Raw genomic sequence first — 25,769 nt, forward strand, 5'->3', positions numbered from 1 at the left:
ACTGGGGTAGTAACTCCATCCAGCAGCGGTGCACTTTCCTCAGAAACACTACCACTAATTTTAGTTTTTAGTGTATCTAGCAATTTTTCTCTTAACCAGGGGCCACATCTCTCTGCCCTTCCAAAAAAATTCACAACATCACTTTTCTTCACAACCCAGCTAACCTTTATGTAGAGAAAATAAACAAATCAATTTTATGGAAATTATTAAACGATTATGCTACAAAATATAAATGTGCGAATGAATGGATAAGCAAAACTGGGGCACTAGATGCTTGATAATGTACCTAATTACACAGCAACCCCTCTCCCCACCCCCCAACTAAGAATCAGTTACAACTGTTATTTCTTTAGTAAGCTTGAATTTCGGAAATCTATTTAACAGCAGAAGACAGTACCTGGAATACTGCTGGGCAGTATGGAAAAGATTAAATGATCACCCACATGATGTATGTGGTACAAAGTATGGAACACACTTTGAAACTACAAAGTATGCTCATACACCAAATACAATTTTTCGCTCTTGATTACTCATGCCAGTACTTCCTTTTCAGTATATACTAAATTGAATGATGAAGATTCATTTATTTGCTCAAGAGCTTAATGAAGCTCACTAACGTCTATGAAAGTAAAAGAAAATGTGAAGAGTTCCACCTACGCAAAAAAATTTTTTAAGAAAATTACTGGGGTACTTACTTAGCCTGCCAAACACTAAATCATCAGGTTATGCATTCCTTTAATTTGTCTAATGTGTTATTAATTGGTAATTGATAAGTGCGTTCAATGTTAATGTTATATTGTTAGACTGCAATGTCTCCTAGTACCAGAGCAAACAATGCTCTTTCAGCATCTCATGCCATTTGGTTGAAGCTGGAGAATTCACAGACTGAGGAAAATCAATTCTAGAAACACTGTACCTCAAATCTGATCTACACTTACCTGAAGTTCACTAGGGAAGGGGAAGAGAGTTGAGGCAGAATATATTCATCATACAGCACTGATGCAACTGAATTTAGATATATTTCATGCATTAAGTTCTGCAACTCCAAATACATTTTTAAAAACTAAACAGTCTATCTCAAGTTTACCATTAGACAAAGAATTTCAATACTCGACCAACATATCATTTCCTCATGTGGATGTTAGAGATCTAAACATAATCCTGTTTTCATTTAGATTTTCTCTAAACTTTACAAATTTTAAGCAAAAGCCACAAAAAAAAAACCATCTTAGTAATGTTATATGTTTGCCAAGTATGTCTGAATAATGCCAACGTAAGAGATGCTCGAGCAAGATCTACATTCTCCAGAATTAAAACAGAACAAAAATAATCAAAATAAAACAATAAAAAAGAAAAGCACATGAATTTGGGATTGAGGTTGGAATAGGAGACAGTTTCAGACCTGGTTTAATCCTGAGAAAGATGGGTCCTGAGAAGTACTAACAGTCATGCTTCTTTTCCTCTTCCCCACTGGAGATTCTAAACACTAAACAGACAATAGAGGGTGGCAGTGCATCAAACAGTATTGCTTACATTGCAACAATGGCCGGCGCAGACAGGCAACACCGAGGCATTAGAGAAAGAACAGGGTAGCCAAATGCCATCCTTCTTCCACCAAGCACTGTAGCTTCTCAGTTTTCCAAATAAGAATCACATGCTCAAGAACATTTGAATTCTGGAAAATACTCAAGTTTTTAATGCCACTATATTGTGTCACTGCCTGAATCAGGGATAGCAATGGTGACATTTGGCTCTTCAATTTTTTAATCAAAAATGGGGAATTTGGCTCTGCAGTATTTGGTATCACAATCTGCCCTTCCCCCAAGAAAGACTGTACAGGGGAAAAAAATCTTCAGTAAGGAAGAGGTAGAAGGCATTTAGTCACCTCAAAATTGGTTTTCATAAGCATGCAGGGCTGATTACTGGAAGAGATGAACAAATTCACTAAGATTGGAGTGGTCACTCCTAAATATCAAATTCAGAACAATTTTCCAAGTAAGAAATTTGACTTAAAAAAAAAAAAAAAGAAAAAAGAAAACCTCAAAAGCCCCCCCACTCTTTTTCCCCCATGAATAGAAAACTACTAGAGCAAGCTAACCAAAGAATCCAGTCTCAGAAAACTGGCATTTTTTCAAACTACAATACAGAAAGAAAACACTAAAAACCAACTACATAAACAAAACACTAATCTAAAATGTTCAAGAACAACATTTAGAATTTGAATCTTAAGTGAAACACTGCACTTCTACCCTAGGGTCTCTCTGAACTGTATTAACAGCAAGCAGCTCCACAGTTTTTTTTTTTTTTTTTTTTATTATCTCTAGAGAGGACACAAGATCCTAAAAAAGTTTCATCACAGGGCAAACTGGACATCCTAACACAACTATGTAATGAACAAGCTATTTTTAAAGGGGGGGGGAGCAAAGAGCTATTATCTAGGTCTTCATTTAATTTTAAGACAAAAACCATGTACTGCAATGTCGACATGCAGAACACAGATCGCAAGGGGATAATGGGTCTTTGGCAGGAAGAAAATGGGGAAGGAGGGCTGGGAAATGGCCAAAAGATCAGGGTCAAACTGACAAAACTGCCCAAAGAATTAAGACCAGTAATTTTTTTTTCAATTAAATTACCAGGTTTTGCAATAACAATTAAGAACCTGGATGCTTCAGAGAGAGAAGCTATATAATATTTAAAAAAAAAAAAGATACAATTTGGGAATGGCAAGGTAAGTTATATGTAGATATACACACCTTTCATTATTTGAAGTTTAGCTTTCAACAAAAAATTTTAATTTCCTAAAACTTGGTCAGACCAACATCAATGTCTCACGCATTAACAAGTAACACCAGTTCTAATGGTAATGGCTACAAGTTGGCATTCATACAGGCAAACAAAGGTAAACATTTATAGCCAGACCTAAAAACACCAAACATTTCCTAATGATTTAATTAAACAAATGGGAATCTTCCTTCCAAAAACAAAACAAAACAAAACAAAAAAACCACAAAAACCAAAAAACCCCAAGTTGTCCTGAAGTTGAGAATTTCTATCAGATCATCAGATCATAACATGCTTAGTGCATTGCCAATGCTGCCTGTCTGCCCGAGCTCAACATTGAATCGATAAATAAAGCAATTCACTCAATAAAACTAATCATTGCAGAAAAAATTTCAACACAATTAGTTTCTAACTGCAGTCATGCGTCACTATCTAAAACCCAATCACCCCATAGTATGTTAACCATTCTGAGACCCCAGTGAATACTAATTTTGTTGTATGAATGTTCATTTCACTTGACTATTTATTTTCCTTTGAAAGGGGAAGGAGGGGTGCAGAAACCACCCAACTTGGCACCCAAGTAAGAAACTGTCAACTACTTTTGAAGCAGGCCCAAAAGTTATCCTTTTGAATACACAAATCCAAGGACTGAAGAATTTTCATTATGATCATGCTCAGTCAGCAAATGTTAACGCCATGGTGACAGATGGGTCAGTGGTTCCCACGCTGGCACAAGAACATATATTACAAAAACCCACACTTCAGTGACAAAGATTAAAATCTGATTTTAGCATTCAGGGAAAAAAGTGCATGGGGTTTTTTACTACCTGAATGGGTGAAAAACAGATACAACTGTTTAATAATTAAATAACAGATGACTATATTTCATTATAAAGCCCTTGGGAATTTTCTATTTCCATATACTATAATTAACCTTGGTTGGGTAAGTTGGGAGAAAATTTATTTCAAGTTACTAAGTTAATAGAGTTAGCTGATTGTCCTTCTAGCACAATCTTTTAAAGCAATCATCAACAGCAAATACAATTTCCTATGACTTTTTAAAGACTGAAAGTTTACCAAAGCAATTCTTGGAGTTTTTACTCTGCTCTTTCATGCAAACATTTGACTAACCTTATTACAGTGACGCCCAATACCCATTAGGAAGTTATCTGGCTTAATGTCTCTGTGTATAAAATTCTTTGTATGCACATATTCAATTCTACTGATCATCTGGAAGAAAAAGGAGGGGGTGAGAGACAATTATGTAATTTGAATTGTGACACAAGAAAGCAACATAGTTATTTCTCAATTATTTCAACATCTCAATTATTTTTCAAGATCACAGGTATATTTTAACAACTTCATTGAGAGTTCACAAAGACAAGTGCTAGACAAAATTAAATATAAAAGGCAACCAGGCTCTCCATTTATGTCTAGTTTGATGGATACTGAAGCATAAACCCGCCCCATTCTTTGGCATGATCTAGTATTGATTATAAACCTAACAACATCTAACCTGGTAGGAAGAATTGGTGTTTATAATTTTTAAATTACAAAAGTAGTAAATTTAGAACTGTTTCAGTTAGAGCTAAATCATCAACTTTCCAAACCCAATTCTCTGCCCAAGGTAACCTGTGTTACAACAGCCTGGCATTACCCATTTCCATGCTCTTATTTACACACACTCATCAACTCAAGACACACATATAAGTGGGAATGGGAATACTGACCAATTGAAAGATATAAGCCGCTACTGTTTTAAACTGGAATAAAAGCATCCTAATTCATTTCACTCTTGTTTGCTTCTTTTTAACTAAACATTCCTGAAAGTTAATAGCATACAACATAAACATAAAACATGGGGACATACACATGCTGGGTTTTATTTTAGTCTCCCATGTTTTCTTTCCACACAAGTAATCACATTCAAAATCTAACTAGTTAAATGTGTCATTCTAACAACCTTTTCTTAATTTCTTGGAAATTCTGCCAAGTAAATGGTATAGGTCTTAGCAATCCTTTTAACGGCTGTAAATTTTCTATGGTATAGATTCAGTTTTCCCCAACCATTATTCCCACTGTTCTCAACACTTTCCCACTGTAAATAATAATGCTATTAACATATTTAAATTAAACGCATCCTTACCTACAGTGATTTTTATGGGCTATAAGCCCCATACAACTGTAGGGAGAGTGGCTGGGTTGAAGCAGCTATCGTTTTGATAGGTGGCACCAGACTGTCTTTAAAAATAGGCTCTAACAATACATTTTCCAACAGTACATGAGAGTTTTCTTTTTCCTATTAGCAAACTTATATTAGTTCCTTCTAAATTTTGCCAGTATGACAAGTACTGACCTCACTTCTTCACTAACAGTTTAAAAGTCTGCTCATTTACTGTTTTGGAACTGTCAATCTGTACTCTGTCCATTATTCTTTTGGCTTGTCCTTTCCTTATCGATTTTAAGAATTCTTTGCATGTAACAATTATTACGACATTTGTTACGTAAACAAATTTTAAAAAACCATCGTTACTATGGCATCACTTTTTTTTCCATCACTTCCTGAATAGTTATAATTATCAAAATTATCAAATATGTCTATCTTTTCTATAAGATACTTAGAAGTATCTGAAAATGTTTTCAATATCCAGAGACTAACTTTATCTTTCTACCCATATGTTCTTGCTCTTCTCAGTAGTATGTGTCAGGATTCTATTTTTTATTTGTCCCCACTTTCCCTAGAGCTTATATTACCATACAGATTCTGAACTTTGACAAATGTCTCCTGAAGCCAAATCTATAATCTCTAGCTTAACCTGGTTATACTTTCAAGGAAGTAGATGTATACGATGTCCAAATAGCACCTTTAGTTATAGCAGCAACTTGTACTTTAGTAAAGGAAGAAAAACAAAACATTTCTCTCACTTAATGTACTTATTTGTCCTAGGCTAAGTGATATCTATCATTAAACCAGGATCGATTCATTGGGAAAAGGTGTGGCAAAAGGTAATAAATGGCACACACTACTTACCTTCAAGTGTTACCATCTACGGCACCAAGACTTACCTGCTACCTCCTTAAACCACTGCTTTATTGCAACCCCCTTCCCAGAACTACATTTTTTCTGTTACCAGTGTACCCAATATAGACTTCTATCACAAAACCTTGCACCTCGTATTTTTTTCATTTTTCTCTACTAAACTGTACATTCTTAGAGGAAAGGGACTAGAGTCCTTATTCTTCTTTGCACCCTCCAGTGCTTAGTAAAGCAGAAGGCCCTGAGTAAATGTTCACTTACGAATACCTATGTGTTACAGAATCTACAGAATACGAACTCTGATTAGGATTCAGTCACATGTTAGTTAAAACATATTAGGAGGATCTTAACCTTCAATGTTTGAGCTCTTAACGTACCACAAATAAAACAATGTGATTTGCTAATATTTGCTTGAGCCAGTTTTTATGTTAATCTTACTAGAATATCAGGTGCTGATCACAGAGAATGAAGAGTTTTCTAACCCTCTGAATTTATACTTTAAAAAATTCTACCTCAAATGCCAGTGTATCATCTCGTTTTATTTTGACATCCAATCAAAATTTTAAAAATGTTATTCTCTCCCATAGCATGTTTATATATTGAGCCCTTTCTTCAAAAATCTTATAAATAAACCTGCTATATTCTTCACTAAAACAGACTCCATCTGATGAACAACTTGAAAACAAGACTACAGGTGAGTTAACCAATATAATCCATTTCTGTCCTATGCCACAGGAAAACCTGTATTAAGTCGTATTAAAGTAATACACTTGAACGAGTACCACCTACTATTATACTTTTTTTATTTTTGCTGAACATAAGGTTACATAGCACAGGATTATATATACTCTGGTTTATAAAAATTTACATTACAGCTGAATTATTAGTATTCCCAATTTATTATTTTCATCAAAATTTCACATACCTGGTCAGCTAACATAAGTACAGTTTTCATTGTGAACCTTCTTGAACAGAAATTGAAGAGGTCTTCAAGGCTGGGTCCAAGAAGATCCATAACTAGCACATTGTAGTCTTTTTCCTGACCATACCACCTAACAGAATAAAAGGGGAAAAGGGAGAGCTTTATGAAAAGGTTATTTTATCACTTAATTATCACTAAATTTCTAAAATTCTTAAGCTCTAATAATGAAATGGTTTTCCTAATCTATTTATTTTTCAAAGTTACCATAGGGGCACCTGGCTGACCAGTCACTGGAGCATGCCACTCTTGATCTCCGGGTTATGAGTTGGAGCCCCACACTGGGTATACAGATTACTTATAAAGAAAATCTTTAAAGATAGATAGATAGATAGATAGATAAATAAATAAATAAATAAATAAATAAATAAATGTACCATTTTTTTTTTTAACCTACATTTTAAGTAATCTCTACACCCAACATGGGGCTGGAACTCACAACCCCAAGATCAAGAGCAGTATGCTCGGGACGCCTGGGTGGCTCAGTCAGTTAAGTGGTTGCCTTAGGCTCAGGTCATGATCCCAGGGTACTGGGGTCGAGCCCCACATCAGGCTCCTTGCTCAGTGGGGAGTCTGCTTCTCCCCCTCTCTGCCTATTTGTGCTCCCTCACTCTGTGACACATAAATAAAATCTTAAAAAAAAAAAGACTGGTATGCTCCACTGACTGAGCCAGCCAGGTGCCCCAGTTAGGTTTTATTTAAGGTTAAGTCTTCCTCTATTCAGATGATGAATCCACAGACTGACTATACACTGCCCAACATAAAATAAGGGTAAGGAGAGTTTCTTCTGTCAAGTGGTCCCACTGTCATATTAAAATAGAACTTGCACAGTAACCTTAACACTCCTCTTATCAGAGCATCTGAATTCTATACCCATCTGCCACTGATTCCATGACCTCTGGCAAGTTCCCTAATCTCACCTGATATTACACTTCCTAACTGAAGAAATGAAGGAGACTATACTAATCTTAGAAAGCAAAGATCCCTTTTATTAGAACTCCTGTAGTTTTATTACTACCAACTTGTACTTAATTGATAATTACTTGTTCTTTTTTTAAAAAAGGAGTCACAGTTTTGCTTAATTTGACTACCAAAAGTAACCAATATTACTACAAAGATGACGTGCTTTTAATTGGAGCCCTGTTTTAATGATCCAATGTTTTATTACTGTGGGTAAATATACTATTTAACCCCCCCGCCAAACTCAAGAATAGCTAACTTTTAATTTTAGACATTCCAAGGATTGGGAATCACTATAATAAATGACTTCAAGTTTCTACGTTCCTAAAATTCTGGTAAGGGTACATCCCCAAAAATAACCACTACCATTTAAATTTCAAACTTATCTAGATTCTGCTTGATAAGAAAATTGGCCAATAAAAATTTTTTTAAAGAAAAAGTTATTTTAAAAGCCAGTGGAGTAATTTCTTTGTTAACTTCAACAAAAACTGATACAAGATTTACCACTTTTTGACAAGTTTATGTTTTAAAAATATTCAGAAAAGGGAAAAAGGATTTAAAAAATCTGTGGCAAAAGCATTAATAATCATTAGTCCAGTGGGAAACTGTTTAGTGCTATTTCTTTTTTAAAATTTTGCTCTGGTATGTTGTTTTGTTGATAAGCCAATTACTTAAAAGAAAATCAAGATTAAAATTTGAGTGTGTGGGGACGCCTGGGTGGCACAGCGGTTAAGCATCTGCCTTTGGCTCAGGGCGTGATCCTGGCATTATGGGATCGAGCCCCACATCAGGCTCCTCCGCTATGCGCCTGCTTCTTCCTCTCCCACTCCCCCTGCTTGTGTTCCCTCTCTCACTGGCTGTCTCTCTCTGTTAAATTAATAAATAAAATCTTTAAAAAAAAAAATTAGACTGTGTGTAGGGCGCCTGGGTGACTCAGGTCATGATCTCGGGGTCATGCAATAGACCCTGCGCTGGGCTCCCCACTCAGTGCTTCTCCCTTCTCCCTCAAATAAATAAAATCTTTAAAAAAAAAAAAGAGTATGTGGGGTTAAAACTTAGTATTTTTCTAGGAAATGCAAAGTTAACTATTACATAGGTGGTCCCATATTCAGATACAAGGAATATGCTCTCTAAAATCATGTTATGAGAGTAAAAGATTAAAAAGGAACTAGTACAGGGGTGCCTAGGTGCCTCAGTAGGTTAAGCACCTCCCGTTAGCTCAGGTCATGATCCCAGGGTCCTGGGATTGAGCTCCACGTTGGGCTCAGGGAGTCTGCTTTTCCCTCTTCCTCTGCCTGCCTCTCCCCCTGCTTGTGGTCTCTGTCAAATAAATAAATAAATTCTTTTTAAAAATTAAAAAAAAAAAACAAGGAACTAGTATAAAAAGTTCACCCTCGGGGCACCTAGGTGTCTGACTCTTGGTTTCAGCTCAGGTCCTGATCTCAAGATTTTGAGATGGACCCTGCTTCGGGTTCCATACTTAGCATGTGGAGTCTGCTTCAGATTCTCCCTATCCCTTTGCCCTGCCCGCTTAGGCTCACTCTGTCTCTCTGAAGTAAATAAATAAATCTTTAAAAAAAAAAAAAAAATCCTACTCCTTCCTATACTTCTGTTCCAACTGTTCTTGAGAACTACTTTGCAAATACGATCAACAAATAACTGCCACCAAACACACAAAAAGGAATCCATTTTCACACCCTTTGCAGAAAAAGGTATCCTGATGGGAAAAATTTCTGCTTAACCTTTCAGAGATCTTGCCCACTACCCTAAGAAACAGAAATGCCAATGGCAGAGTTGGTCTAGAACTTACTGTACCTAAACTGTATACAAAGCAGCTGTTATTTTCTCTCTTCCAGCCTTTGTTTTCCATATAATAGGAATTAACACCTCTCACCTTCATTCAAACATTTACTTGAAAGAAAGACTCACAGTGGTGGGTTTTTGGGGCTGGAGGTAGGCATAGGAAGGGATGGATAAATATAACAAATAATAATATCAAAAGATAAAAGATGAACAAAATAAATAGGTAATGTTCTTTCCTTTTTTACTTTCTTTTTCTTGCATTTTCCTTCTTCTTTTTTTAAAGATTTTATTTATTTATTTGACAGAGAGAGAGCCAGCGAGAGAGGGAACACAAGCAGGGGGAGTAGAAGAGGGAGAAGTAGGCTTCCCGCTGAGCAGGGAGCCCTGATGCAGGGCTCGATCCCAGGACCCTGGGATCATGACCTGAGCCAAAGGCAGACGCTTAACAACAACTCAGCCACCCAGGCACCCCACATTTTTCTTAACTGCAGAGGTACTTCTGTGCTAGGGAGCTTTCAGGAACTTCAAAATCAACCCTTGCCATTATAAATGCCCAATACTAAAATTAGCAGATTTTTGATATACATCTAATTTATCTAGGTTTTATTTTTTTATTTTTTATTCATTCATTTGACAGAGAGGGACAGAGGGAGGGAACACAAGCAGGGGGGAGTGGGAGAGGGAGAAGCAGGCCTCCTGCCAAGATGGGAGCCCGACGTGCGGCTCAATCCCAGGACCCAGGGATGATGACCTGAGCTGCAGGCAGATGGTCAACGACCGAGCCACCCAGGCACCCCTAATTTATCTAGGTTTTAAAGAAAAAGAAATATTCTATACAAGAACACCAAATCCAGGCACCAGGTCTTTCTGCCCACAGGTCCTGTCGCCATGCTTTTAATAAACCATCTTTTTAAACCAAAAACAAAACAAAAGCCAAAAACCACCAAATCTAGGAAGAGCTAAGGCAGTGAGAAGGCACCAAAAGTCAAAGGTGAAAAAGGAAAGCAAAAATCAACTCTCCTCAGACCAAATGTCATCTCTCCAGGGACAGATTTCCACTGGATGCCTCACTAAGAAAACTGTAACAGCTGAGCAAATTTTACAACCATCCATCTAAACCCAAATACAAACCTGAAATGTAAAAGGCACAAATTCGTACTTCCTATCCATGCACATTACACACGACTTCATAAAGAACTTTCTGAGAAGTCATCTGCAAAATAAGCCTTTAACAGAATACTCCCATAATAATTAGAAACTGGAAAAAATTAGATGAATTTCAGAAACACGCTAAAGAAAAGAATCGAGTCATTGGGCATTTTCTTCCTTACTTGCGTAAGTGTTTAAGACAGATCTGCTATTCTCAACATCAAAAAGATAAACAGTCCATAAAAAGTAACTAAAATAGAAATGTTCAAAGCCACTTTTCTCCACAGAAAAACCATGCATTTCTAAATTAGGTCTTCCTGCTGTATAGAGATTGGTACCAAAACTCCTTAAACCTAAGTGACAGGTGTTTCTATCTTTCATACCTCCTTTTGGTCTCAAGGAATATATAGCTTATTTCTCTAAAGTTAACACCTCACTCTCCCCATCTGTGCGTTCCATCTAACTCATGCAGACATTAGTACACACAGATCAGGAGCCAGGAACAGTCAGTCTACTACTTATCCAAATCCTACCCTCACCTCCGTGTTTTCCACTTCTATTCTAAATGAGCTTCTAACTCTCTACTTTCAACCCCAAAGTCCTAATACCCAGACACCAAAGAAATCTTCCTTAAGTAGCCTGTTCCACACTGGTCCATTTCACAGAATTCCCATAGCCACTGACTACTGCTTGTATCCATAATCAAACCCCTTGACAATACAATATCCAGGTGCTGACACTTTGTGCTGTCTCTACATCTAGTAGGACAGACCTTACTGTTTGTTTGAAATGTCTTTATAGAACCTGGATAATGAGCAAGCACTAACCTGATGCTCTGAGATCATGTAAGTCTGCAGACAATCTGAAACCAACCAACCACGTATTAGCTTTAGACCTTTTTTATGTTGAGTATGATAGGTGCTGCTAGTAATACTAGTACACAATGATAAAGTAATGTACATACACAATGCAGGTACTCAAATATCTATGAGATTAAAGAAAAGAACTCTGATTTGGACCTTACTCTTACTAAGTTTCAAAACAGGCAGAAAAAGAAAGTAATTTAATGGATGAAAGTTAAAAAAAAAAAAAAGTGCAAGGGTCTCATTTTCCATTTACTTGTTTTAAATCAATGCTTTCAGACCTAGTAATGCCTGACCAATCAAGGAAGTCATAAGTTGAAGAATGGGTTTGAAATTTATGTAACTGTCATTACTTAAAGCATGAGAAAGCTACCTTAAGTTCTAAAGAAGATGCTAAGAGAAGGCAAGGTCCACCTCTTTGCTCTCATTTCCCTTCCTCTAAACCCATATCCAAAATAAACCTAGTTAAAAAATTAAGACACATGAAAAGCAGAATGTAAGATAACACATGCACTAGTCATTGGGGCTGACGAAAAGCGCTAAAGTGCTAAAAGAATTCAGAAAACCAAAAGATCAACAGTAATTAAATTTATCCAAAGAAGCCTTGTGAAAATGGTCTATTACCAGTCACATCCTGACAAAGGCACGCTAGACAGGGGCAAGAATAAATTCCAGGCTCCTATTAAGAGTAAAGTCGAGGAGGCTTGTAATTCAGGGCAGTATTATAGACTCTTGAAAGCCAGGCTAAAGAGCTTTAAATTCTATAAATAACTGGGCAAACTATCAGTAGAGTGTGGTGGGGGACATGATATAGTTCAATCAACATTTCAAGATTAGCCTTGGCATCAATATGCAATGCAGAAATCGGGGAGTGGGCAAAGGAAGAGACAATGACATGGTGACCAATGAGAAGTGTCATGGTTGGAGGGGTGCTGGGTGGCACAGTCAGTTGAGTGGTCCAAAGTTGGTTTTGGCTCAGGTTGTGATCTGAGGGTTGTGAGATGGAGCCTCACTTCGGGTTCCATGCTCAGGGCTCCGTGCTCAGCAGAGACTGCTTGAGATTCTCTCCCTCTTCCCCTCCTACTAGTGCTCTGCAAGCTCTCTCTCCAATAAATAAATAATTTTTTTAAAGTGTTATAGTTAGAAATTTGACACTAGGGATTTCTTTTCCCTGAGAATCTCTTTATGAAAATAAAAAAACCTTAGAAAAGCAATAGATGACTGAAATATTTTAAGTAATGCTAATGAGACCTAAGGACTTCCAAGAACCATAAATTAGTATAATCATCACAAATATGCACTTCAGGGCACCTGGGTGGTTTAGCTGGTTAAGCATCTGCCTTAGGCTCAGATCATGATCCCAGGGTCCTGGGATTGAGCTCAGAGGGGAACCTGCTTCTCCCTCTCCCCTGCTGCTCCCCCTGCCTGTGCGTGCGCGCACATCGCGCGTGCTCTCTCTCTCACAAATAAATAAATAAATAGTAAGTATGCACTTCAGATTAAAGCACTCAAATGTATTTCATTTCTATGACTAGGACAATAATACGAAGACTTGTTTAATGAAGGTCCCCCCTCAGACTGTCAGTCTGAGAAGTGTGATGGTTAATCTTATCTATCAAACTGACTGGGGTAAGGGATGCTGGGATAGCTGCTCAAACATTATTTGGGGTTGTCTGTGAAGGTGTCTCCAGAGATTAGCATTTGAATCGAGATCAGCACTTGAATGGCAAAATAAAGAAGATCACCTTCCCCAAAGTGGAAGGCTTGAATAGAACAAAAGGGAATAAAACTAGAAAGCAGAGAAAGGGAAAACTGTCTGCTAGAGCTGGGACATCCATCTTCTGCCCTCAGTTATCCATGCCTATGGTTCTCAGGCCTTCACGCTTGGGACCAAAACTACACCACTGGTTTTCCTAGGCCTCCAGCTTGCACACCTCAATCTGTGGTACTTCTTTGCCTCTACAGGTATAAGCCAATGCCTCATAATAAATCTCTGTTTATCTATAAATCATCCACTGGTTCTGTTTCTCTGAAGAATCCTGACTAATACAACATGGGCAGCCACTGTATTTGTCTTGTTCACAACTCTGTATTCCCAGCATCCAGCACAATGCCTTACCCCCAGGAAATGCTCAGTAACATTTGCTGAATTGAAGAATGAAAAGCCAGATTAGAGGCGCTAACAAACTGGGGAGTGCTTGATTTGGCACACAAGGAAAACAAAACAAGGGAAACAAAACCACTCTGTATTTCAAGTATGAAATCATCAGGAAGCATCTACTCATCTTTGATTCAAATTAGCCCAATAATTATAAAAGTTTACAAGTGATATTCTTAACAGGCATGTGTTTCTTCCTGTGCCGCTTATCTTCCCATCTTTAGGTCATTAATGTCAAAGTCTTCACTGAACTAAAAATCAGGAGCACTGAATCAGTGCTATAACAGCACCTCCATTCTTAAGACACTGTCTCTCAAACTTGCCAAGCCATCATCATCCAATCTTTATGTTCCTTTTTATGAGGGTAGAAAATAAGATCTGGTCTAGTACAATCTAGCTGACCCCCGCCACACCCCACCCCCCCCAACTCCTAAATTACCAGACTTTAACAGAAGAGCACTCTCAACCACAACAGAACCCCTCTACTCTCAATTTAAATACCTGAGTCTCAAATCCTTCTGGTACTGCATTCAGTTGATTACTCCTGGAAGCTGCAGACATCTAACTGTAACCTCTGACCTAAAACTGTCAGTACTTATTAAGCTCCATCTTATTAACGGAATTCATTACGAAAACAATGCAAGACACTTTCAACTACATTCTGATTCACGGTAAATCTCCAGCCCTTTTGAAAGAGAACTAGACACAGGACTAAAAATGGATTACCTCTTAGTTTTCTATTAATTATTGATAAACAAGACTGCTGTGTAACTCTCGTTCTCCTGAAGTTTTCTTGCCCATAATTGCTCCTTAGATTTGTGGCCTCTATTTTACTTGAATACAAGGTACCTAGAATTTAATAACCTAAACTTGATTTCTCCTGCCATCAAAAATTTAAGAGCATCGATCTATTTTCTTCTCTTGCAACTTCACACTTGAAATACAAATTCAGCGGCATCTGAGTGGCTCAACCAGTTACGCATCCAACTCTTGATCTCAGTGTCATGAGTTCAAGCCCCGCAGTGGGCTCCACGCTCGGCATGAAGCCTACTTAAAAAAAATAAAAATTAAAAAATAAAAAGCAAAAAATTCAGATTTTAAAAGGCCAGTAACACAGAATTTTTATCCATAATCCTCTGGATTTATAACTTGCAGAAATACCTCTGAAATGGTTTGAGATTCAGGGCATTTTCACTAAAGACAAGACATTCAATGCTATCTGGCTAGTGTAAGGAAGAGGAGAATCAGGTTTAAATAAACAGACACTATGGAATACCTACAACTATAAACACAAACACAGACTACACTGATTTCTCCACACTGACAACCGTTTTAGACATGAAATAACTGAGAAAAGACCACAATTTTAGCTGTAGGGATGGCAATCAAAGTAATGCTGATGTGATACCAAGAAATTTTAGATACAGTAATTCCATCTTTTAATTCACTTTTAATTCTTTCCTCAAACTGTTCAACCTTTTTTAACTGGCTGATTTTCCCACTTTTACCATCTCACATGCCTGGGGGGGAGCATTAACAAGCATGGAAGTAACTGAGACTTAAACACGGCTAGGAAGGGAAAAGGAAATAAGTATTGGAAATCTCCTGAGTGATGACCAACCTTGCATCAAATGTATTTAGCCACAATGACAAAGAACTTGTCTAAATGATTTGGGGAGTGGAGGTGGAGTAACTCGTACACCAACATTTCTAAATATTTTTGGTGCCACAGATCACATAGCATTATAAAGGAAAACAATTATAGGGAAATTCAGCCACACTAAGATTATTTAATTTTGATACAGTAAAGTACATGTTCTTTAATTAATGAGATATAGGGGCAGATCTAATTAGACTATTAATTACGAAGTAGTTATGAGTGTAAACAATATTCTGAGGTATCTGCAACAATAGTGTGTTATGGAAATATCTGTTTATTTCTACTAGTGATAAAGCCATAGGTACCGCTCAACTAGTGGAGATCTGTTGTGTACATTTATAATAAAAATACAGATTTTCCTCAATTTTTCATGGGGTTATATCCTGTTAAATCCATCCTAAACTGAAAATATCCTAAATCAAAAATGCATTTAATACACATAATGTACTGAACATCATTATTTAGCCTAGCCTACCTTAATTGTACTTAGAACACTTAAACTACAGTTGGGAGAAATCGTCTAACACAAAGCATATGTTATAACAAGTGTTCAATATTTCATGTAATTTATTAAATACAGTACTGAAAGGGAAAAAGAGAATGGCTGTATGGGTGTAAAATGGCTATAAATACACCAGTTGTTTATCCTTGTGATCACCTGACTGACTGGGAGCTGCCTCACTGCCGCTGCCCAGCAACATCATGAGAGTGTCATACCACATACTGCTAGCCTGGGAAAAGATCCAAATTCAAAGTATGGTTTCTATTGAATGCATACCACTTTCACAGCATCACGAAGTCTAAAAACCCTAAATTGAACCATCCTAAGTAAGTCTGGGACCATCTTACTAGATTCGGTTAGAAATTCATGAAAATAAAGATGTAGGGGCACCTGGGTGGCTCAGTTGGTTAAGCGTCTGCCTTCAACCCAGGTCATGATCCCAGGACCCTGGGATCGAGCCCCGCGTCTGGGTCACTGCTCAGCAGCGAACCTGCTTCTCCTTCTCCCTTTCCCTCTGCCTGCCACTCCGGCTGCTTGTGCTCTCTGTGTCAAATAAATAAAATCTTAAAAAAAAAAAAAAAAAGATAAGATGTAATTTTTTCCCTATACCCCCTTGGGAGGTTAGAATGGGGACATCCCTACCAGGGATATTGAATACCTCCTTCGAAACCAATTTTTTGGTGTTTTTTCTTAAATAGGTTTTTAATTTTAATTCCAGTTAGTTACCATACAATGTTGTATTAGGTTCAGGTATACAATATATGATTCAACAATTCTATATATTGCTCATCATGTTAAGTGCACTCTTTAACCCCCATCAACTTACCCATCCTCGAAACTAATTTTTAAGGTGAAGAGACCACAGAGTAAGATATGAAAGTTGGGCAACCAATATGTTTTCTTCAGCAATACTACCATCAACTAACATAATTTGTTTTCCTTCTTCATCCTAATCCTCCAAAACTGCTACTACTAATCCTTTGCCACAATACAGCCTTGAATTAATGCTGTAACATTTTCAAGTTCTTTAGGTCTCCATGTTTCTTGCCCTTTGCCTTCAAAGATGCATAACTGTTCCTTAACCCAAAAAATTATAAAAACACAAAACCAAAATAATGTGCTTTATATATGGGCATAACCTTATCCAGTACTAAAGCTACTCTTTATTGATCCATTCAATATTTATGGTATCTAACAAGACAAAACTAAATAAATAATTCCTGCTCTCATAGCTTACAGCACGGTGGCTGCCTGCAAATAAATAACACATGATGGGGGCGCCTAGGTAGCTCAGCTGGTTAAGTGTCCAACTCTTGATCTCAGCTCAGGTCTCAATCTCAGGGTCCTCAATTCAAGCCCCACAGTCAGCTCCACACTGGGCATACAGCCTATTTAAAAACAAACAAACAGAAGTGAGGAAGGAGAGACCAGTGCTGAGAGGGTCCAATTATGACAACCCAATCTATCTTTTAGAGAGAGTCACTAAGGAAAGCTTTTCTGATGAAGAAGCATGGTTAATTCTTAGAAGTAAAAATGGAAGATGGCCAGGTAAAGGGTTGGATGGGAGTTAGTGTGCCTGAAGTTTGGTATTCACAACAAACTTAAAAGAAGCCAGCATGGTTGGGACAGTGAAACAAGATCACGTTAGGTTCTTGTTTACCAGTTAACAAACATTCTAAAATCAGATTATGGTGATGGTTGCACAACTCTACACACACTAAAAACCAATGAACTGTATATTTTAAAAAGGTGACAATTTATGTATGTCAATTATCTCCTTAAAGCTATTAAAAAAAAAATCCTTTTCCAGGGATATCTGGCTGGCTCAGTCAGTGGAGTATGAGACCCTTTTTTTAAAAAAGATTTTATTTATTTATTTGACAGAGACAGCCAGCGAGAGAGGGAACACAAGCAGGGGGAGTGGGAGAGGAAGAAGCAGGCTCCCAGCAGAGGAGCCCGATGTGGGACTCGATCCCGGAACGCCGGGATCACGCCCTGAGCAGAAGGCAGACGCTTTAACGACTGCGCTACCCAGGCGCCCCGGAGTATGAGACTCTTGATCTCAGGGTTGTGAGTTTAAGCCCCATGGGGGTACAGAGATTACTTAAAAACAAAATCTTTTTTAAGATTGTATTTATTTATTTGCCAGGAAGAGAGAGAGAGAGAGAGAAGGAGAGCTTAAGCAGTGGGAGAAGCAGGCTCCCCACTGAACAAGGAGCCTCATGTGGGACTTGATCCCAGGACCAGTCCTGGGATCATCACCTGAGATGAAAGTGGCCGCTTAACTAACTGAGCCACCCAGGCATCCCAAAAACAAAATCTAAAAACAAAAAACAAAACAAAACAAAAGAACAACTTCTCCCACAATCTGTTTCTCCAATCTCTGATTCAATATTTATTGAACCTACTATGTCCCTGAAACTGCAGATAAGTGCTACAGGCACCTTTAACAAGCTCTGTAGGTAATTATTATGCATGGTTAATGTTTGAGAAATGCTAAGTAGGATTCACAGGGAACCATAATGGGGTCCCACTGACCTGACCAATTAAGGTGGTCTCTAGATGGTTCAGGGTACTGTTTAGGGCTTATACTCAGGATACCATCCCTTTGATGTTAAGGAAACATGTCGTCACGCTGTCTGAGATTTATACGTTTCCTCCTAATTTTCAGCAAGAGGGACGAAATAACAACTATATGCCAGATGTATGGCATATGCTCAAAAAGAATCAAAATCTCTCAAAATTTCTCTGTTCACTGAAATATACCCAGTATGTTAACTATGCCTGGCACATAATAGACACTCATATAGGTTTGTTGAATGAATAAAAGAAATACTTGCTTATCCTCTAGAAAGTACTGTAGGAGGTACTGTAAAGTACGTTAAGTTTCCAAGACACTTTTGAACACCTGAGCTTTCATTTGAAGAGCAGAGGCTAACATTACTCTGTTCTCTCGGAGAGATACAAAGTATTAGTATTATGAAGGCTCAAAAATGGGAACACCAGGACTTCAGTAAGTGGAGTCTGATGGTTAAGAATAATTTTAACCAAGGAGCGCCTGAGTAGCGTAGTCCGCTGCATGGCCAAGTACTGGTTTTGGCTCAGGTCATGATCTCAAGGTCATGGGACTAAGCCCCGTGTCAGGCTCTGCACTCAGCAGTCTGTTTAAGACTCTCTCTGCCTCTGCCCACCCCCCACGCCCCCCAAATACATCAATTACTAAAAAAAAAAAAAAAAATTTAATCAAGCAAGAGCAGCCAAAAAGAAAACAATCTAACCTAAATACATAAAGAACACCATAGTAAAGGAATGGAAAAGAATGGTATTTAAGTAGCGGTGTAAATCCCAGATTCCTTAGAATTTCATTATTTTAGTTGTTACCAAGAACAACACATTAAACACTTCTAATATAACTAAGACTTGGAAAATTTGAAACTTAAAACTTATAAATATTTCAGGCTATTACTTTCTAACAAAGCAGTTTATAAATCAGATCTCACACTCCCCTTTCCATAAAAGTCACCTTAAAGACAGGATAGTCTGGCAGAGTAGGCCAATTTAACAAATAAGTACTTAGAGCAGCGTCCAGATGAGCGAAACACAGGATAACGTCAATTTCAGGTTAACCTGCACACCTCTCCACTATACACTTAATGATGGCAAATGAAACATGGATGATAAATAGGATGTGTGCTTAGCCACTGTCACCATCTTGTCTCCCTTAAGAAAACAATCTCCAGTACAAAAGTTGTAACTTCCTGATGGTGCTGAACAAGAACCAAAAGAAATTCCAAAGGCCAACACTACTAAGAGGTACTAAGAGATACTTACTTAAGCTGATAAAGTCCACAATAGCAAGGCTTCACTGTGAAATTAATGGACATTAGCATTTAATGATACAGTTATATTTTTACACCAGCGTTCAAAGCAGAAGGAACTAGTACAGCCACATTTCCATTTGTAAATTGGCTGCCAGCTAGTCAGTTCAGCTGAATACTGAGGAAATACTAAGTACTACAGAGATGATAAATATTCTCATTAGGAACTATGCATACATCAGGTACTCCCAAAGTTCTATAAATGTGTAGCAGCCAAACTCTCTACCGGGTTCCATTAAAAAGTAAATGCACACAGACAGGGGCACCTGGGTGGCACAGTCAGTTAAGTGACCAACTCTTAGTTTCGGCTCAGGTCATGAGATGGAACCCCACTCTGGGAAGAGTCTATTTAAGATTCTCTCTGCCTCTCTCCCTGCTTGCTCACTCTCTCTAAAGAATGAATACATAAATAAAATGTAGAAAAAATAAAAGCAGAATTTCCTTATAACGAATCATTAGTGCCTTTTTAGCCAACACACTAAGAAACATAAAAAATACTTCTATCAGCAAGACATGGTTCTTTCCCTCAAGGAATTTCTAGAATGCTTTCTTACAGGAATGCATCTGGGAATGGGAGTACAAAAATGGTTTCAAATATTGGTGTTAGATACTTTCCAGAAATTAAAGCATTTGATTATATGGGATTACAGTGTACTTTCCAGTGCCATGTTTCCTGGTATAGGATTTTCTGAATTAACCTCCTAATTCATAGGAGGAGGTGAGTAAGTTAAGAAACCAGCCTTTCCAAATTGTAGTTCTAGAAAAGATGGGAGTGGGTGGGTGTGGGCAGGAAAGAACCATTATAACCTTGAAATATGGCACAGTAAAATGGTTCCTAAACTCTGCCAAATAACAGAATCACCTGAGGAGTTTTTATAACTCTTGATGCCTAAGGCATACTCCAAACCCATTAAATCAAAATATATAAAGGTTAGGAGCCAAGTGTCAAATTTTTAAAACTTCTCCATGTTATTCCAATGGGCAGCAAAGTTTGGGAACCACCGGCATAGTCTGAAGATGCAGTAAGATCTATTTAAACATTTAAGATGTGCTGAGTTTAGGCAAATTAACCACTCTGACTCTCAAGCTTTATATGAAACCCCAACTTATAGAATTACTGTAATGATTAAATAAGACAATGTGCAATGTCTGAGTAATGGTCAATTCTACTTTTCTTTCTTGCACAACACAGAAAAAGGAATGTTTAGCCACACTGTATTTAACCACTCACATATTTCAATAGTATGTACTAACATTATAAATAAAAGACAACTAACTATACACTGAAGTTAGAACAAATAACTACCATATCAAAGAATGGGAAGAGCCACCGTTTATCCTACTGATCTCATCAATTTATTATTACTTTTTTAAAGATTTTATTTATTTGAGGGGCATCTGGGTGGCTCAGTCAAGCGTCTGCCTTCGGCTCAGGTCATGATCCCAGGGTCTTGGGATCAAGTCCCACATCCAGCTACCTGCTCTGTGGGGAGCATGCATCCCCCCTCTCCCTCTGCTTCTATGCGTGCTCTCTAATAAATAAATAAAATCTAAAACCCCAAAAAACATTTTATTTATCTGTCAGAGAGCAGGAAAGAGCATAGAGGGAGAGGGAGAGGCAGACTCCCAGCTGAACAAGCAGAGAGCCTGATGCAGAGCTCGATCCCAGGACCCCAAGATCCTGACCTGACCTGAAGGCATATGCTTAACTGACTGAGCCACCCAGGTTCCCCTGATCTCATCAGTTAATATAACGCATCAAAAAAAAATTTTTTTTTAACTCTTAAGGGGCACTTGGGTGGCTCAGTTGGTTAAGCGTTTGCCTTCAGCTTGGGTCATGATCCTGGCGTCCTGGGATTGAGTCCAGAGTTGGGTCCCCTGCTCGGTGGGGAACCTGCTTCTCCCTTTCCCACTCCCCCCTGCTTGTGTGATCTCTCTCAAATAAATAAATAAAATCTTTAAAAAAACCCAAAACCCTTTTAAGACTAATTAATCTTACGAAATCTCTTTATAAATGAAAGCTGACATTACAAATTACAGAATTCATTTTAGATTGAAATCTAGATGACATCACAGATGGACCCCTAACTCTTGACTCTCATATAATGCTCTTTCCATTTCCTTCCTGTACCCTCCAGCTCAATCTTTTTGTACAACACTTCCGAAGTCCCCATTAAAACATATCCCACTGAGGACGTTCAGACAATCAAAAGGCAGTATTCCAGTTCTTCAAAGGAGAATGAGGCAAAGAACTCAACTGCCACTCATTCTTCACGACCCCCATCTGATTATTTTATTAGGCAAGCTATATAGTATACTTTATGGTGATAAAAACATTAACCTATAGTCTTGTATAAGGACAAATCAACATCGTATCCAGAAAAAAGAAAAATGTAAACATGATCCAAAAGACCAACTTAAAAAGATAAAATAAAACCTATCTTGCCACAAAATGTAGCTTATCGTGGATTAGCAGCATTTAAAAAAATCCAATATTCTTGATCTCAGTAGGTAGTGTAGGCTATACCACTGTATACATTTGTCAGAATTCATTTGATGGCACATTGAAAGCTGTGCATTTCACTCTATATAAATTACACCTCATTAAAAAAAAATTACAACATGCATTATTCCGTGTCATGTGACTACTGGTCATTTAAACTTCAAGAGCCACCTGAGATTGTTTTGGAAACAAAAAAAGTAACAAAACCCATCACTTTAACTAGGTATTCACTTTTATTGTGAAAACTATTAAGGTGAGGCACCTGGGTGGCTCAGTCAGTTAGGTGTCTGACTCTTGGTTTCAGCTCGGGTCATGGCTTTGGGGTTGAGACTGAGCCTCACACTGGGCTTCCCGCTCAACAGGGAGTCTAACTGGGATTCTCTCCCTCTCCCTCTGCCCCTTCCTGCTCTCTTTGTAAAATAAACAGGCCTTTAAAAAAAAAAAACAAAAAACAAATGAACTTTAAAAAAAAATTGTTAAGCATCTAGTTAAATAATAACACAAACAATAAGTTACTTACATTTATAGAAGAGTTTTTCACTTTCTCTGAATGAGGCCAAGTGCCATAAAGTGAAGGAGGCATAGTATGGCTCTGTAGCATCAAATGAAAAGGTGTGGGGTATGTGAGCAGCCATGCTGACCTTGACATAAAGGTGAAAATGGCTCAGAATAACAGGAGTTAGGAGACTCTAGTAACCCTTCAGAGACTCAGCAGTCTAACTTGTGAGATACTAGGCCATATTCACGTTTCATTTAGCTCACAAATGCTACTTAAGCATCATTACATTATTCCATAACTACAAATCCATTATAAGCTGATATAAAGCACCTTTAGTGTACCGTGGATTCAGTTACCCTGAGTTAAAAATTACATTTCTTATGCACCCAGAGATCTGTAAAAATAAAGATGTATCCAGCGCAGATTTCATCTTTGTTCTCTGATAACAGCCTCAGAACTTATTTGAAAGATGTATGTTCAATGCCAAAAAGCTAAGATTAAAATTTAATCTACTTTTAACACTGAAGAGTAAGGATTAACCAGTACTTTATAAATATCTTCTATAATACTTGACATTCAGAGAGGGCAAAAAAGTGGCTGAAAGCAAGGCAACAATTCTCCCATGCCCCCTCCCATCTTCTTTATTCATTTGCATAGAAAAATATACTCCGTTAATTTACTTCCTCCTAAATGGTAATTGATAGTTTACTGGAAGCAGATGGGATTTTTTTTTTTTTTATTTGACAGAGACAGCCAGCGAGAGAGGAAACACAGGCAGGGGGAGTGGGAGAGGAAGAAGCAGGCTCCCAGTGGAGGAGCCTGATGTGGGGCTCGATCCCAGAACACTGGGATCATGCCCTGAGCCGAAGGCAGACGCTTTACGGCTGCGCCACCCAGGCGTCCCAGCAGATGGGATTTTTAAGAGTCTTGAGAGGGGTCTCTGTACTAAAATAAGATTCAAAGGTAAGATCTAGACCCTAACACCAAACTGTGATGAAATGCTTTCTAGCTATTATCATCTAAAAAGAAGTCTCAAAATTGCAGAGCTAGAGTTCGGAGATCAACCAGGCCAGTGACTTATTTAAGTAAGGAACTCTGTTCAAATAAAACCCTACCCAAAAGCTCAATATGCAGAACTTTTTCTAGAAGAGCAGGAAAACCCTAAACCTTTCTGTCCAGTATTCTTCTTTCCTATTCCAAAAGAATTAGAAAATTACTAACATGGTAAAATCCTCTTTGCATTTCACAGATGAGCAAACTGATAGACCGGAAGAGGTTAAAGGACTGATGACCCAAGATCATTGTCAATACCACATGACAGAGCTAGAGCTTGGTATCATAAATGCTTCTTTAAGAGATCACGTTAATTCAATTCAAACTGAGTACCACAAAGATAGAGAAGGTTATAACAGAAATACAGTAATTTTTGAGCTTCCAGAAATCAATTAACGATTTCAGTTTCTTAACTAAAGAATGACCCTAGTTAAAAATAGGAAGACTGAACACCACCCTCATCTTGCTCTTTACGCTGAATGCTATGCTTCTGTATAACAATAGATTCCTCACTAAGTAAAGATTAGTCAGGTCTGCTATGCGGGCTAGATCATTTATGGTCCTTGTTTTAGGATATCCCAAAGTATCTTAGTAAATTCAAGGGGTTGTGGGGTGTAGGGGAGAAGATGGAATCAAGTGTAATTACAGCACAATCTGTTCTTTAAAAGTAATCTCTACATCCAACATGGGGCTTGAACTCATGACCCTGAGATTAAGAGCCACATGCTCTATCAACTGAGCCAACCAGACACCCCAAATCTCAATTTTTTATATTTATATCCATCTGAAACAATGGATAACACATAGACTGCTTCATTTAATCTCGATAAAGTCAATTTAGTTCAATAGTTACCAAGTAAGTATTTACCTGTATGCTATATATAGGTGATGTGGAAATAGTGGGGAATACACTAAGGGGGCAGGATGACGTTGCCACCCAAATAAAGAATGCTTATATAAAGTCTTTCTTACCCTTTTTACTTCAGCAGAAAAACAGTTCTCTCACACTTTACAACCAATGAACCACTATTGTTTCTATGTACCAGACACTACCCCTCCTAAAACAAATTTACTCTTTCCCCACCCTCATCCAATTACTACCTTCTGCATTAGAGGCTACTCCCAGAAGCCACAATGTATTCTTGGATGCCCCCCGCAAGCAGTTCAACCAAGCTTTCTTACTTAGAGCTGGATCCTGAAATTCCATCTCATCTCCCAGGAAGCGTTAATTTGAAAGCCAGGTTAATCTCTCTTTAGCTCCACCTACAGTTTATAACTACAACTCCCTCTATGCTCAACATCTTATAGCAGATGCCTATTATTTTGCTCACAAGTTAATTTCATTTATTCATGTGCTTATTCAGTATATTAACTACGGCTCTTGTTGGTCTGTATCAGCACTGCCTTTAAATAAAAGCTACCAGATAAAAGGGTTTAGCACTGAAAATGCCAGATGCTTAATATTTTTTGAAAATTATTTCAAATACATTATATTCAACATAACTTGTGAAATTTCTAAAACCTCCCAACATGGATGAATCTCAAGAGCATTATGGTAAGCGAGAGAAGTCAGACACAAATGACCTCATACTGTATGATTGCATTTATGTGTAATTCTAAGAAAAACTAGTGATGGAAAGCAAATCAGTGGGGCCCGGGGTGAAGAGGTATGTTTAAAGGCAAAAGGAAAGGCATTTAAAATTTTTTGGCTAATGCAATGTACTTTTTATTTTGAGAGAATAAACAGCTAGACATTTTAATAAAGACTTTGAAAAAAAAATTTTTTTTTTCATTCTTCCAGAATAACGTTCATTTTCCCAGTAGGAGGGTTTTTTTTTGGGGAGGGGATAGGAATCATTTAAAATCTCCCATCATCTTGGATGTCACATTAATCTACCTTATAAAATAAAACTGGAAGTTTCTTCTAAATAATTTATCACTTAC

At 37.7% G+C, this 25,769-nt stretch overlaps 1 protein-coding gene across 7 annotated transcripts in view; it reads right to left on the reverse strand.

Moving 5' to 3' along the window:
- The window catches only part of CSNK1A1 (casein kinase 1 alpha 1), a 47,536-nt gene that overhangs the window by 18,743 nt on the left and 3,024 nt on the right, over positions 1 to 25,769 (reverse strand). For 4 of the 7 annotated variants that reach the window (XR_007191191.2, XM_026510734.4, XM_026510732.4 and 1 more), the window contains exons 3-5: positions 6,744 to 6,870; positions 3,913 to 4,011; positions 1,403 to 1,486 (exon numbers count right to left, since the gene is read on the reverse strand). Coding sequence is in view for 5 of the 7 variants with exons in the window: in XM_026510734.4 (XP_026366519.1) it covers positions 1,403 to 1,486; positions 3,913 to 4,011; positions 6,744 to 6,870 (310 nt within the window). In the remaining 2 variants the exon portion in view is untranslated. The remainder of the gene's footprint in view (positions 1 to 1,402; positions 1,487 to 3,912; positions 4,012 to 6,743; positions 6,871 to 25,769) is intronic. The other 3 variants (XR_007191192.2, XM_048224421.2, XM_044388509.3) reach the window with 1 other exon arrangement.

The sequence above is a fragment of the Ursus arctos genome, unplaced genomic scaffold (genome assembly GCF_023065955.2).
Source record: "Ursus arctos isolate Adak ecotype North America unplaced genomic scaffold, UrsArc2.0 scaffold_15, whole genome shotgun sequence".
NCBI lineage: Eukaryota > Metazoa > Chordata > Mammalia > Carnivora > Ursidae > Ursus > Ursus arctos.